The 15,704-nt window shown below is 40.8% G+C and overlaps 2 protein-coding genes across 5 annotated transcripts; both read right to left on the bottom strand.

The window, feature by feature from the left end:
• Positions 1-610: 610 nt before the first annotated feature.
• LOC9267191 (homeobox protein LUMINIDEPENDENS) lies at positions 611-9,073 on the bottom strand. The gene is made up of 13 exons (XM_015765216.3): positions 8,749-9,073; positions 7,712-7,739; positions 7,338-7,468; positions 6,479-6,972; positions 6,304-6,397; positions 6,134-6,227; positions 5,469-5,571; positions 5,312-5,363; positions 5,157-5,197; positions 4,953-5,032; positions 3,977-4,423; positions 2,110-2,708; positions 611-2,027 (listed from the first exon to the last, which is right to left on the bottom strand). Exons 1-13 carry the CDS (start codon positions 8,935-8,937, stop codon positions 873-875), a joined length of 3,507 nt encoding a protein of 1,168 aa, XP_015620702.1. The 5' UTR covers positions 8,938-9,073; the 3' UTR covers positions 611-872.
• An 885-nt stretch (positions 9,074-9,958) lies between these two features.
• Positions 9,959-15,120, bottom strand: LOC4326831 (mitochondrial thiamine diphosphate carrier 2). 4 transcript variants are annotated; one of them, XR_001542671.3, is made up of 8 exons: positions 14,898-15,120; positions 13,911-14,027; positions 13,123-13,234; positions 12,813-12,940; positions 12,152-12,304; positions 11,621-11,770; positions 10,702-11,110; positions 9,959-10,467 (listed from the first exon to the last, which is right to left on the bottom strand). XR_001542671.3 is itself a non-coding variant. In XM_015766750.3 (8 exons), the coding sequence occupies exons 1-8, from the start codon at positions 15,021-15,023 to the stop codon at positions 10,440-10,442; spliced, it is 1,011 nt and encodes a 336-aa protein (XP_015622236.2). In that variant the 5' UTR covers positions 15,024-15,120; the 3' UTR covers positions 9,959-10,439. The 4 variants fall into 4 exon arrangements, 2 of the variants coding, with proteins under 2 accessions (XP_015622236.2, XP_066162854.1); XR_010738783.1 differs by having other exon boundaries at positions 13,919-14,027; XM_015766750.3 differs by having other exon boundaries at positions 10,914-11,110.
• Positions 15,121-15,704: the final 584 nt, after the last annotated feature.

Here is a 15,704-nt window from a genome sequence, read left to right as displayed (position 1 = left end):
AGTTCTTTTTTATCCATGTAAATAATAGAGCTAGCAGTATCCTAGAGTCCACTTGAAATCTTATATTTGTACTAATGGATTATTTCACTATCGATTTTTATTAGAAAAAAGAAATTTAGGTTACTGTGCAACATTTGTGTTACACGATTTGGACATAAACCTCCCTGCGACCAAACTGTTGGTTCTGGCTAGCACTTTTCACGCTTCCTTTTTCAACACAACTTAAAAGGGCTACCGCCAAATAGGGAAATATAACAAGATTCATTCATTTTCACCACCTGCACAGAAAATGCAAACGACAATGTCACATATCGACTTCAGATTCGTATGCTCCACCAAAAGATGTGCTAGATTGCGACGTTTATCGTCTATACCACAATTCGTAAATCGTAAGCATACGTACGTATTCACGGCTTCATCGAGACTCCTCTTCAGAGTTCAGAGAACGCCGACCTGACGAGAAACAGCAACAAAACGCAATACGCATCTCAGTGCCACCTGCATGCCAAGATAGCACAAAGGCGGTGGTGAGTGGTCACTACATGACTACTGATTAGAAGGTTTAGAGGGAAAAAAAAAGAAGAAAACGAATCACAAATGAAATATGAAGTGAAACTTTTTATCCATCAATGGATTCAGCAATTCAGCTGATGCATCCTCTCTTTTTTTTTTTTAGTTTTCTCGTTTTTTGTTTCCCCCACTCCTACTACATTTGGTACATGATGTATAGCTTTCTCAATGGCCTCTGTGCCAATCACAAGGCCCAAAGTAAACGAATCACAAAGCTTCCCATCAAAAAGAAAAAAAAAAAAGGGAAAAAAAAGCCCGGAGAACCACCTCAAGAATCAGCTAATATACAATGGTGACCCTCATCATCTCCTCCAATGTTGATCATAAGAATTTCTACCATCTGTCGGATTATAACGTTCTTGCTTTCCATGATGATGACTCCATTGCCTCGATGCCTCAGGGTTTTGACTCTGATGACCTGAATTCCAGGGTCTTGAAGGCTCAGGGTTGTAGCTTGGTTGTGCATGTGCTGATGAACTCCACTGCCTTGAAGGCTCAGCTGGGTTGCTGTAGCTCTGCTGCCCGGAGCTCCACTGCCTGGAAGGCTCAGCAGTGACAGTGTTGTAGCTTTGTTGCCCAGAACTCCACTGCCTAGAATAAGGCTCAGGATTGTAGCTCTGCTGCCCGTAGTTCCACTGCCTTGAGGGCTCGGGAACATAGCCTTGTGAGCTACTACCATACACAGCACCAGCACCAAGCTCAGGAGACCGCGAGTTCCGCCATAGGGCGTCTCGCGCCATTGTCGTCTGGTACTCCGCTGCGTGAGTGTAGCCATTTCGGTCCAGTCCCTGCCCTGGGTGGAGGGAGTGGGACGAGACTGGAGCTGAACCATAAGAATTGTATGTAGTAGCTTGTGTGCTGTGGTTACTGTAAGCATTCTGGTTAGGATACGTCACATGGTTTGAATTTGATGGGGCAGCGTTAAAGGAATTAGTAGTGCGTGCAGGTGCAGCCCATCGATCAGGTGTAGCATTTCGCCCAGTGGCGGCAATGGTAGCAACACTAGATTGCCAGGTGTATGATGTGTAAGAGGCATGTGATTCAGCCACCGAAGAATGTGATACAGCAGGGTGTGAGATGCTCTGAACCTCATGGGCTAGTTTGTTCACCGCTGGCTGATGATGGACCGCCACTGCAACAGGATCAGACGTTAAAGCATATGATTGGGTGTGCTGGTGTACCGTGGCTCTGCTCAGAAGATTATTCATAGGAGCAACATGTTGAGTTGACGGATTTACGGAGATCATCGACTGGGGGAGAGATGTCATATTAGTTCGAGTCTGTGCCGGCAAAGCAGAAGCTGAAGCATAAGGTTGTGAAGGCAACGAACTGACAACATTTGAGAAACTTTGCTGCACGCTGCTTGCAACAGGAGGTGCATTTGCTCTGTTTGGCAAATGGGCGTGCTGCAAGTTTTGGGTCCTCACTTGTGATGGGAACTCTGAACTCCAGCCATCCTGCCAAACAAGATAGTAATACTTACAACAGATGAAGGATTTAACTTTGGAAAATTAGAAGTGAAGAGTTAAGCAGGCAAACCCTGGCTATCAGGTCTTTTGGAGGAGTTGGCGATGGAAGCGAAGCAGGGATAGCTTCAGGACCAGATTCGGGCTCTTTTTGGACCCCAGAATTGTTGGCCAGGCTATTTACCAGCTCTGATAGTCCAAGGCCAGTCTGCTTCAACATGTCCAGAAGTGCAACGGTCTGCTCACTTGGCAGGGTCCCACCCTGATTAGAAGTTAGAGCAAAGACAAGTTGTGGATTCTTGAGCAGCACCGCAAGCAGCTCAAGATCTGGTTCAGAAGTTGCACCGTTCGCACCAGCAGCAACTGCTGGAGATACTGATGAGGTTGATCCTATTTGCTTGTCCACAACAGGAACCACAATGTTTGGAGGGGCTGTGCTCACGCTATCCGTTTCCATAGCGTCAGCATCTGGTGGCTGCTCAATTGGAATTTCCGGTGTAAGGCTGTCATCAAAGTCCATTTCCACATCCCATGGGCCCTTTGGATTCAACGGTATGTCCTTTAGACTAGCATAAAAGGTTTCCTTCTCACGCCTGTTTCTCTGGGTTTGGACCTCAAATTCTTTGCTGTTCTCTCCAGCACCTAAACTCCAAGCAGGGTCTATCCAAACCTCTGCAACATGAAATAACAAAATTTCAAATAATGGACAAATAAAGCCCCGATTCTAAAAAAAAATGAATAAATAAACTGATAGTGCATATGTCACACTTAAGGAAGGAACATGAGGCTAACTCCAGGGGAAAAAAATAAAGTTCTGCAACATGAGGCTATGAACTAATAATGCAAGCTCAAGCTTTCACTGGAACTCTAAGAAAACATAGATGGTGAAGTGAACTAAAACTTTTCAAGATCGGCAACGGGTGACACACGACTGTTGGATGTTCGCAGAGTTCCCTGTATTTAAGCGAAGTTCTTAAGATAGCTAGATCAGATGTTCACTGACAACTGCTGACACCATAGAGATTGGAAGTATCTCTGGATATCTTTTCCCAGTCAACATACCATATGCAGATATCACATTTGGATTTGTAGAGAATTAATAAAGGAAAATAAGTCTCACACAGACCAGCTGATTTGTCATTGTTTTATCGATATTGCTACAGAAAGTATCAAATAACCTGTAATAAGTGATTTTTATCACATGAATGTATGGAACTCAAATTACATGAAGTATAAAATGTAACGTCATGCATGTTAGTGTTTATTGAGATCCATAAGCACAGAAATTATTTGGTCCAAGTATTTAACCAATGTGGATTTACTTGCAAGCCTTCCTACAAAAAGAGGAACTGTTGCAATGAACTGCCTGAAATTATGGTAATAGCTGCCCCATGTTTGTTTATGGGGAATGACTGGTAACTTCTCAATTCTCATATCACTACAGAAAATTGCCATCCCCTGCTCTTCCAACAATTTGATAGCAGGATGCTTGTTCCAAGCTGAATCGGTTAATTGTAAACCAACTGCTAAATCAAGTAGTAACAGTTATCTCTGTCAGAAATCATCCACTTGATCACCTGCCCTTTAGGCTCTCACACATGCATCAAATTCATGACAACAAATTAGATACGTTGTTTAGTGTTAAGACTGCATTGTACAACTGGTGACATGAGGACAAACAAAACAGAGCTCATGACCTGGTTCTATAACACGGTATGTCTCTCGAGTTGCGGTTTCTCCACTTCAGATTGAACCTGATCCATACTATATACTGATTTTGGATAATCTCATAATCTAAACTATACAGATTTCAGAGGCTTGTGTTGGTACAAATAAAAGACAACACGCTTCAAGTTCTTAAGATATGAACCATTACATCTATTATACAACTTCTATTAAAAGATGGACACATGAAGAAGCAGAGAAGAAAAAGGGTATACCTGGTGGTATCTGCCAAATAACTCTCTTGGAATCCAATTTCTCTATAAAGTTTTCTTTGGCTGTTACGTTCAGCTTCAAGCTAACTGCAATTTCTGGCTTATCAGGTGGAGATAGTGTACTTTGTTTAGAGGTTGATGGGCTAGGGTCAACAGGTTGTTTAATGATTGAAGTAAGAGGGGTTCTGGGCACAAGCGGTACATTTGAATCAACTAAGCCAGACGGTTTTTGAATTTCCATCATATGAGGTTTTTCAATCACTTTGCTTGTGTCAACCTTGCCATATTTCTCCTGCATGAACATGGCACGCATCTTTGCTTTTTGGATATCATCTGCAGATAACGGTCTACTATTGTTCGTAGATGTGCTTCTGACAGGGTTAACATTCTTGCCAGCAGCTTTCCGATTTGGATGTTCTACAAGTAGAACTTTCCTTTTCTCTTTGGATTCTGAAGGGATTAGCTAAGGAGATTCACAAGCAGTTGAATTAACAATTGAAAACAACAAATTGAAGATGCCAGGTATTGAACTCCTCACATGCACATTGTTCACTAATATTCATCGAACATGCAATAAATGCAGGTTAAAACAACAAATAAAAGCACCAAATAGTTTAAAGGAGCATGTAGCCTGACTAAACTCAATAGAGAGATAAAGAAGCCATTAGTAACACCCATGTCAACAAGGCATAGAACATTTGGGCAAAAAATGAAAAAAAAAAGCAAGTTGCATAAGGAGCCCCTTTCTATGATTGATGTAAAATAATGAAACCTACCAATAAATGTTACCCAAATGGTAGTACAGAACAATAAACTGTCAGTATTTTCTAGGGAGAAGGCTTATAGATATATATATGATAGGAAATTTGGAATACAAACACTTTAATAGCCTTATGCAGATGGGAAAATGTGGTCAAATGTTCCAAGAGAAGAGAAGCAAAATTTAGTAGTGGCAGGCTTAAATAAAATGAAAGGATACTTGTCTGCAGAGAACTCTTTTTATTTGATTCGTCCGCAGAAGCAGTGAGCAGCAATGGCGTTTTTCTGGGCTCAGGCATTCTGCAAAGTGACACATAAACCAAATCAAGTGAATTGTATAGCAGGCGAAAATAGAGATTAAGTAGATCACTTAATATTAATAAACTTTAAATTTATTCAATGCATGAAACATAACGAAAATCACCTGCTCTCACTTGCATCATCAGTCAAGGCAAGGATGTCCTCCTGATAAGGGCAAAACAATTAAACTTGTTATTTTGCTAAGCATTTTAATACTCTGATATATATTGCTAATTTGACAATGGATACTTGATATTGTATTCTCCCTCAGATACTTACAGTAATATCAACTTCAGATTTCCAAGACTCATCACGGAGAATTTCACTTATCCTGAAAATAGAAAATAAATTAACTATAAGTAAAATTCAGCAGAGAAAAGGCAGTAAAAATAATAGGATAATAGGATAATAACAGCGCTGCAAAAGAGGAATCCACCTTTGTTTACAGATTAAGTCCTTCTGAGATTTCTTCAATGCCTGACTTCTTACAAGCACTTTGCTCAACCTGGAGAGGAGGTTCCTCGCCTTGCTTGATATGTCTGATCTTCAAATCAGATAAATTCTAGTAAGCAGCCCAAAGAAACTAAGAGAATCTATTAATGTTCAACTTTGCAGAACATTACAGTGTCCAAAAACCACATGCTGACTTACAATTTCTCCCAAAAAATAAGCATAAATTGTTTTTTTGAAAAAAAAAGGTCTTTTTTTTGAGTTTTTATGGCCTTCGGATCAAATCCAGCCTAAAAAATTGAACTTTTGAGAGTTGATTATGGGATTATTTTTTTTCATCATAGTCTATTTTCCAGCTTTGGCTTTTAAACGCTAATAACACAAAAATTTTATCCATAAATTATCTTTGGTTGGTTTTCATTTTTCCACGGCTTATCAGCTATAGCTCAAACAATCATAGCAGAATGTTCACAACCATAATTTCGATTTTGTAAGTAGGAACATCATTAAAAAAATTATTCACTAGCATCGCTATCCTTCTTTGCTAGAATTCCAAGTTTATAATAATCCAAGGTACTTCTCATGGCAATTATATTATCATCCAAAATATATGTGCAAGATAATTAAAGACTTTCGGCAATTTCTACACACCTTGTGTCCTATAAAACCGCAACCTGTTAATAGTTTGCAATACAGTTGACATATGAGCTGGCAGAGCTTTATGTAATGGGAGATGAAGAAGCACCTACATCAATTAGACCATAAGTAAAAAAAAAGCTTGACACAGATGTGACAATGTACAGTTACAGAAAAATAAGAACCTTGAAAACAACAAGAATAACTGTTGTTTGCTCCTCAGTAACTGCTTGGCCCAACCACGTCGATACAATGGCCAAACCACCCATTGTTAAGAACCTGCAAAGTTATTAGAAAAGTAAATTAGGGACCAATAAAATCATCTAATGCTCTGTATGTAATATAAGGTCGGGATCTTACCAACTAAGAACAGTTACATTGTTTATTTGTAGAATTGATTCCATCAATTTGACCTGTCCAGAGAATGTATTCTCCTTCCGCATTAGAACAAAGATACTTTCCAAAAACTTCTTATCTTCTGACTCAACTCCAGCAACTTCCTCTTGCTTAGTTTCCTTTTGAATGGGATCGGGATTAGTCTTAGCCTCGGTGGGTTGCATTACACCTATTGGGGCAACAGGGATTGCACAGCTCTGCAGGACCACCGGCAATTGTAAAGAGATTTGAGGAACCACCAGATGCGGCAAAGAAATTTGTTGCGCCTCCAATGGTTCTAATGTTCTCAGAGGCTCAATAACTTGAGCATGTGCCTCAATGTCAACAGGTGTCTGCTCAGTGCTTATGGAGCATACATTGTCAGGAGCCTTGGATGACTCTATTCTCAGGGCTTTCTCACGTGATAAGCGAACAAATTTTCTTACTCGCGTACGTTGACTTGCAAAGAACTCCCTCACCTAGGAGCCATTGAGTTGCAGGTCATCAATATAAAAAGAATTACATAGAAATAAAATCAGAATAATATTATTAATTTTAAATAGAAGGCAACATGCCAACACATTGAGGCTAATAAAATAATATGAAAACTAACTTAGAAAAGATAAAGGAAAAAGTAATAGACCACCAACTATAAGAAAAGGGAAAGGACAATATTCTGTTAAAGCTTGAAATCAGTTATATGTTTTCTGTTCAGCTGTATATGATTATTTTAACTGTTTAAGGATGGATTTCTTCAACGAACCATAAAAAGCAAGTGATAAGACCACATAAATAGGCATACATCAAGGTAAAAAGCATAGCACATGCGAGATAAGTAGCTGACCTGTGTAACAGTAACCCCAAAAGATGCGCTAATTTCCCGAGTTTCTTTTTTTCCAATAGTATCCTTCATAGCAAAAAGTGACTGCATGGACTTGACAGCCTTTGGATTTAACAAATCCCTTGGCTTTTTACCTACAAAATTTTAAATGCTATAAAAAACTCAGCAGGATTAAAGCAATGTGTGGAGTAAATAATTATCTTAAGTCAGCTTAAACAGTGCAGGATCACGCATCAAGCTTTTTCTTTTTTCAACAATGGCGTGCCTAATAGCAATTAAGCTTTAACTCTATCAAATGTATACATCATTATACAAGTTTACGGTGCCCATATTAGTTTATCATGCTATAATTCAATTGATACAGGTAAACAACTCACCTATCTTGATAGACAATGCCCCAGCAGCCTGCAAGAACAAAAACGTGCAAGATAAGTTGACTGGTGAATAAAAATGTGTTTGATGGGAGCTTATTGTTTCTGTCGCTAACTTGTGACATCTCATTTTTGCCATTTTATAGGGTCCCACATGCAAGAGAGTTTAGCGGAAAAAACAGGGTGCAGGATGAGACCCATGTCACAGGTTAATGGCAAATACAAAGAAAGAGACATTTTAAAGATGATCATTAGTCAGCAGCAAAAACAGGATGCAAGATGAGATGCACGTCACTACTTAATGGCAAAAGCAAAACCAAACCAAAACATTTCGAAAATAGTAATTGGGGCTCATGAAGTTGCAGCATACATTTAAGGCAAATAGAAAGTCACCCCTTCAGATACCATTACTCATGCCAGTCAAGTAATAACTTTGTGATATCATTTACAGACAATAAGAAAACGGATTCACAATGCTACACTAAAACTAACATGAATATCATTTATGTGGAGAAAAAGATAGTGACTCTTCTTGGTCCCTACAAATGCGTTGCTTCATTTTCAACTCTCTCAGGTGCAATTTTGCCAGTGTTTCTTATGACGACATATAACCAGAATCATGACCATGTATGGTTAGTGAAGTATGAGGACCTAAATATTAGAAATAAACATATCTGGAATTTCGGGTTTTAGAGTAGTAACCCATTACACAAGCCCGAATTTAAAAAATCGGACTTAAAAATGTGAATTTTCATCATGGAGCATCATAGCCACTACCAAGTGAACAAACAAACGCCACGACGTAAAAATAAATAAGTTGGAACTGATGACATGAACAAAACATCAGGATAGTATGAGCATCAAAACCTAAGCTCAGCAACCAATGGATGAGTCCCCGGAAACACTCCATGTGCTACTTCATCAAGCCTAAAATCTATCCATTACAAAGACAAAAAGGCATACGCTAATACATCGAGCAAACGAGTACTAGAAGCAGAGATTAGAAAGAAAAAAAAAACAGATCAGAGACAGGAGCTCCTGACCATCTCCTGGGCGAGGGGGTTGACGCCGGTGAGGCGGCACTGCGCGACGACGAGGAGCTGGAGCTGGTCCACCTGCGCGTGCAGCAGTTCCTGCTGCGCCGCCACCATGGCCGGGATCGAGTCCCCGTGGGCCCCGCCGCCCGACTCGACCAGGGCCCCGGCCTCGGGCTTGAAGGGGACGAGCTCCATGGCCCCCGCGGGCGGCTGGGCATCAGGCAGCCGCCTCCGCCTCCGCCGCCGCCGCCGCCGTGGTTGGGGGAGTCAGCGGCGGGATTAGGGTTTGCAGGTTGGGGACGGGGACCGAGCGAGATGGAGAGGGATGGATGAAGTGGGAGAGTTTTTTTTTTTCCTTTTTTCAGTTTTGGTACTCGGGCCGGGGGCGGGTCGGCGGCCTCGAGGGCATTGCAGTCGCCTTAGACTGACTAGTGGGGCCCAGGCGTCAGTGTGAGCTGTAATCTCTTCCACACAACACAAGTGCAAGCAAACGGCTCGTGTTGCTATGGCGGCAGCGGCAGCTGTGGTAGTGTGGTGGAGGAATTTTTTTTATATAGCAAAAATTCGCTTGGGTTAAAAAACAAAATAGTCAGAATTACATATAAATATAAACTAGGGAAAATATATGTGTTGCAATAGGTGAAGTTACGTGGTCTAGCTTGCATGACATCTACCTTGATTTCCATAACAGCAAGGCTAATGCCTTCCATAAAAAAAGAAAAAAAAACATATCATGGCTTTTGATGTGAGATTTATGTATATACTTATTCTCTTTCAGCTGCCTAACGTGATTACGTGATTATTATCGGTGTGATGTACACGCACTACTCACAATGAACGTCTAGATGGTTATGATTGATCCATCGGATGTTATGTATTAAGATGTTTCACATCATATACTAGATATTTTAAATGTTTAGCCGCTACGAAATTTCTGTACTCCAGTTGTTAAGGCGAATCGCTTTTATGTGAAAGTGCAATGTTCGTTATGCGGCGAAGGGATAATCCGATACTATTTAGATTCCTCCCGATACAGGCATACAGATTCTCTTCCATTCACAACTCGGCCGGTATCAATTTGGCAGCAGCTTACCATGTAGAATGGTCTGAAAAGCGCATGGTCTGGCATTCATTGATTCATAGCTGGAAAAAGCTTAAAGCCACTATATTCTGCAGCATTTGCAATCGACCACATCATGAATATGTCACCAACATATGTTCAGAGTAAAGAAGCAGGAAATGCTACTCATCACGAAGCAAATAACGACTTTCAGTCCCAGTCTCCCAGAGTTACAGTTTGCATGAGCCATAAAGGCAGATAAGCTACGAATCATGTAACAGTTCACATTAACTGCATTATGTGAGTGAGGGACATATAGGAGTGAGATAATATCATCTTAACAAAAATGCCTGCCGCTCCCCGGCCTTCATCAAGCGTCACAAGCTCTACACTTTCCTTAGTTTTACTCATCCTCACTGTTACATCTCAACGAATGCAACAACACAGGTCAATGGGGCAAAAAGGCAGAGAAATGACAAGAGTAGCTAATTCTATGCAAGGCTTTCCAAGTATCAGCTCTCAAGGGATTGTATGCACTTTTTAACTTTCGACCTTGCGGTCACAAAACAATTAAGAGTGGACACTGTTCTCTCATCATTGTATGTTGTATCTCTCAATGGCTCCTTCATCCAAGAACTCACTCGACTCCAGCTTTGCTCCCTATCCTGCAAAACAATTTCAGATTCAGTGATTTGATGTCATACAATAATGCACTTATGCACACACTGACACAGTGACACGCAAGAGAACTATGTAGCATGTTCAGTAAAAAAAAGCAACAGGTAGGTCTGGCTGAGCACGTAAGCAGATATCTAGCAAGCCAAATGCTTAAATCACCAATCTGACTGCTTAGTTCTGGTAATGTTAAGTGATGTCCAAAACCCATGAGAGGAGCTTACAAGCATTACTCATCCAGCTGGTTTTGTAGGCTCCTCAAATCTTGTATAGACTGCAAGATCTAAAGGAACTGCAGCCTCTTCCAGAAATGGATCAATTAAACTAATTCAAGTGTGCAACAGCAGGGCGAAATAATAAGGACAATACAACACAAAACGGGGAGGAAAATGAATAACACTGCATGGCGATTTGTCACATCAGTATTGACTCTAACCAGTCTGAGATGTATTCATATGCCACAAATGTCACGGCACCAGCAGGAGCCGATTTCACCAAAGATGGGAAAAGTCCTTTATAAAGGCCTCCAAACCCCTCCTTCGCAACAATCTCTTTTAGGGCATGGTACATGCCCTTGTATGTGCTGCTCTCAATTCGGGCGCCATATCTTGGATGTCGTTTTAATCCTTCAATCTGCAGTATGATGGAACAAATATCAGTGCTCCATAACTTCAAATTATTTCTTGAGATAAATACAGCTAGATATAATAAGAAAATGTAGGAAGCGAAGTCTGCAACACGAAGCATGAAGTAGGTGAAGCAGCCCAAATGTATGAAGCTTCAGGACAATGGAAAGGAGGTGATTCATAGCTACCAGACCAATGACCTATTCTGGTGCATAGTTACCAGAATGGTACTCTTAGTTGACCTGGTCAAGCATGATGTATGATACTCCAGACCTGTGGAGATCATACACTGCAGCTGCTGACAACCTACTACACCACACTAACTATATCTCATTGCAACCCAGTATCAGATTTCCTGTTGGATGTGATTTTACAAACTTGTAAATTGTAAATGTAATGAATACTTCATTATCATAATGCAACTCAATCAAGAGTATTCTTCACAAAAATTTAACATGATTCATGTCTGAGAACTGTCAAAATAAGCCTTTTTCAAGACAAAACAAATGGCATTTACCTGAAATCTTTTCTTTACAACATCAAGTGGGTGACAAGCAGCTTTTGAAAATGTTCCGGCTGCAAATCCACAAAGAAATAACTGGAAGCTTGATACTGAATCATCCTCACTTCCTGAGTTAAGATGTGAATATCGGTACCTATTCCATGTCTACATTGAAAAAAAAATAAAGTCAGATGGTTCAAGCATTAACAGCATTCACGGAATCCCACAGCAATAAAAAGTTTCTAAGTGTCAAAGATAATTTTTTTCTTATCAAGCATTAAGATTGTTCCACATAACTAGTAATTACAGATTGCTTATTTAAGCGTCGTTAGATTTTTAGGTCTTCACTTGTTTGAAAGATATATAGATTCACTACCTTTCCTTAATCTCAATACTTCAGTGTCATCATTCTCAAGAAAAGTGTAAATATGATCAGACTTGGAGACAAATAAAGTTGAGGCTAAGCTACAATATCTAAAATGGCATAAATCACCTCAAAATAGTCTAATTAAGCACATGCCAAAAAAGAGATATTAGTATTGTTACCATCATCGACCGTTTGAAAGTATCATATGAACCAAACTGTAAGCCAGCATATGGTATGATTTCAACAAGAGTTGGAGTTAGACCGGCGTAAAGTCCTCGGAAACCGCGGGTTTTCATTATATCAAGAAATGCAGACCTCATGTCAGGGTAAACCTACAGATAAACATAACTGCATGTGAATACAATTTTGTGCCATGATATTCCAGTACTCTATATGCTGAATAAATACATGATAGTGGAAAAGTTCAGCACAAAATAATCATTTGCATAATAAAATCCAATAATAAAAAAGGAAAAATTCATGTTTTTCAAACAACAATATGAATCAGTGTTGTTTTAAGTTCTGCAAAGAAAACTAGATTTCCAGCCAAAAAGACCTCAACCTTAAACTGCTCCTATGTAGTGTGGTGTGCAATGTTGACAAAACTACACGAATCAGGGAATGAAGAGAAACGATTGAGAAAACAAAAAAGGTGCCAGGAAGTCCTTTGCATACTATGTTATGTATGTATACTGAAGATGACGATTCAGTCATTATGAACAAGTATCACATCCATGCTATTAGGAGCTAATAAAGTGAGAATATATGACCAGAGATCATGTTAATACCTCAATGAAACAAAAAAAAAAAGGTGTCTACAACCGCAGAGTACATATTTACCTTCGGTTCACCCTGTGATGCAAGAATTGTTCTGAGAAGGTCAAATGGATATGATCCTACTGTTGCTGCACATCCTGCTATAGCCCCACTTACATACGATAGGTAAGGACTCAAGTGCAAATGATCCTCTGGGCAAATAACACAGATCAGGTAAGGACTATAGAGACAATACAAAGCTCAAAGTTCTGGGCAAACCTCATAACTTTTGTACACACTAAAAATTAAGGTTTGAGGAGTGACCACTGTAATTCATACTTCAGTCTAGAACAATGGACCAAGTTGGAACAGATACCATAAAGAGAAAATGTACCTGTTTTGGATGAACCAGAAGCAAATGTTTTCAGCTTGTGTAGAACAGTGAATTGTATAGCTGTATATGGCATATACATTAATAGGGCTGGAACATTTCCTCTCCAAAATCCCTGAAAGATCAGAATTTTGCATGGTGACGACTTTTCTTAATGAATAATTCTTTTTGTTTAAGATATGACATTTAAAACAAACAGAAAATAAGAACAAATCACACATAGATTAACAAAGTATACAGATCTAGGGCAAAAAATAAAGGCAACACACACTGTGATTCCCAATACATTGCAGGAAAAAATGTATTTCAAAACCAGCAGCCAATATCACCTAACAAGTAAACTTCAAGCCTCTATTTCAGCCATAAAAACACATGTGGTACTTTTTTGGAGAATAGTGTCAGAGTAGTATATCTTGCAGCTTGGTGCCTTCCATTTTCATTTGAACTGAACCAGGAGTAGATCAAATTAATGGGTTTTGTTTTAATGCATCACCATAAGTTATATGACAGGAAGAGACAGTGCAACGTGTGGCTGAGTAGCCTTTGATACATGCTAGATGTCACCAAATCAATGTTACTCAATAAAGTTAGCAGAATTAGCAGCAGAAGTGAAATCCATAAGCCCGCCCTGCTTTTGCATTTGGTCCATGTTCAGCATAATAAAATGATATTAAAACTGATATTTGGATGAGTGATCCCACTCAGGCATGCAAGTTAATAAGCAGCAGCACATGCATATGTCACTAGTAAACAGCACATGAACAGAGAAATGTTCAAAGAAAAGGAGATACCGGCAAACCTTCCTCTCGGAGAATATCTTTACTTGCTTGCAAAAGCCCAGTGTACTTGGAAGGTCCATAGACATCCCTTCGAAGTACACCCCACGAGGTTGTGGGCTCCAATTGAACCTGTGGAAAATCACAAGAAATCATCTGAATATCCAAAATATGCATATTTCAAGCCAATGCAATCTGTAAAAAAATGTCACGGGTTGATACAGTAAGGTTGCAACCAATGCAGTTAACTCTACTCTATAGCTTTAAGTGCAAAGGCCATCAATCCTGTTGGAAAGCGCATGTGGTACAAACTCCCTTGGCACATAGCCAGTGCAATCCTTAAGGTCCCTTCATGACAGCAAAGCTAAAGCTACCATATCTACTGGCTTAAAAGGTGTATACAGCCATCCAATTGTCAACAAGTCATTAGAAGTGGTATTCCTTGTTATCATCAAACTGAATAGATGGCCAAGCTTCCAACAATGTAGCTGGAGCTAACATAACAAAAATAACTTCAGAAGAACAAATATTCTGTGTTACTGGACATAAATAACTCCGAACACACTGCTTAGTTGACCAATAAAAACGGCTATAATACATCCACATCGTAACGAAAATTTAAGTACATTTCCGAGACCAAACCATTGGGATTAAGACATGTGGAGCTCATCCCCAAATTCATTGACCAAATAGCTCCCCGGCGTTGAAGCCACAAATTCACACAGATAAAGGCGACCGCGGGTACTCCTCAACCTCAATTTCATGGACATATGCAATGCAGGGGCAAATCGACGGATGCAGCCGACGTCTAGTACACACAGCATACAGGTCCCCCCACAAAACAAAGCACCAGCCTCAAAAACTTCTCCCAGACAACCCCAATCAACCGATCTTACCAATTCTAGCTACAAAACACCATAGAACAGCGCGAGCGCTCCCCGCGGGAGCTAGCCGGGTAGGGAAATGCAACCGCGAGCGGCGGAATTTTGTGGGGGGGAGGACCTGGAAGCGGATTTTGATGACGTCGAGGGGGGAGGTGACGGTGCGGGAGATGCCGCCGGAGATGGCCCCCGCGAGCGCGTCCACCAGCGCCCTCCGCATCTGCGACGGCTCCTCCTCGGAGCCCATCGGCCTCCTCCTCGTCGGCGGCGGCGGCGGCGGAGGCGGCGAGAAGGGGCGAGAGGAGGTGGGCGGTTTTGGCCTTTTGGGAAGGAGGAGGCGGTTTGGCTCTTGGCGTTGCGGCGGGGTCTCCGCTTTGTAATGGAGAAAGCGGATTTGCTTGCCTTGTGACGAGGCGAACACTTCCTTTTTTTTACGTGGCGCCATTTGGGCCTTGACATTTTCGAGAGATTCTGCATGTGGTACAATTTTTTTCCATAAATTTTCTTCAAGTTTTTACCCTTTTTAAAATTTTTAGTACTCATTGAAAAATGAATTTGAAAAGGTGGTATGGTTGAGCGAGCCGTCGTTAATGGCGTCTCCTAATCTACTCTGTTTCGAACGTTGGATGCCACCTAAAACGCGCCACATGAAGCTTCCTGCTGCTAAACGACCCGGTAATCTGCCATTTACAGAGCAGATTAGGCCACCCACGCGGCACGCACGTTGCAAGTTGCAAGTTGCAACACGCGGAGGCGACGAATTGGGCTTAACTAGGCAGCCCATTGTTAAGTGTGGCCCGGTTAACTGAGTTCAGATGGGGCATGTGTTCGCCTGCGACCCAATTTACCGCTGTACAATCTACCGTGCTAGTAGAGTGGCTTCCCAACTTACCTCCCTCGTTTTACCAGCGCACGATTTTTAAACTGT

The sequence above is a fragment of the Oryza sativa genome, chromosome 1, assembly GCF_034140825.1.
Source record: "Oryza sativa Japonica Group chromosome 1, ASM3414082v1".
Lineage (NCBI taxonomy): Eukaryota > Viridiplantae > Streptophyta > Magnoliopsida > Poales > Poaceae > Oryza > Oryza sativa.
Note: the sequence above shows the minus strand (reverse complement) of the source record. Positions and strands in the feature narration are given on the sequence as shown.

Excerpts from the sequence above, each read along its gene's own strand:
- LOC9267191 (XM_015765216.3), bottom strand. The coding sequence starts at position 8,937 with ATGGAGCTCGTCCCCTTCAAGCCCGAGGCCGGGGCCCTGGTCGAGTCG. Across the intron at positions 7,469-7,711 it reads GGCATTGTCTATCAAGATAG|GTAAAAAGCCAAGGGATTTG; the intron begins GTGAGTTGTTTA and ends AAAATTTTGTAG. Across the intron at positions 5,364-5,468 it reads GACTTAATCTGTAAACAAAG|GATAAGTGAAATTCTCCGTG; the intron begins GTGGATTCCTCT and ends TTCTATTTTCAG.
- LOC4326831 (XM_015766750.3), bottom strand. The coding sequence starts at position 15,023 with ATGGGCTCCGAGGAGGAGCCGTCGCAGATGCGGAGGGCGCTGGTGGAC. Across the intron at positions 12,941-13,122 it reads TTCTGGTTCATCCAAAACAG|AGGATCATTTGCACTTGAGT; the intron begins GTACATTTTCTC and ends TTATTTGCCCAG. Across the intron at positions 11,111-11,620 it reads TTGTAAAGAAAAGATTTCAG|ATTGAAGGATTAAAACGACA; the intron begins GTAAATGCCATT and ends ATCATACTGCAG.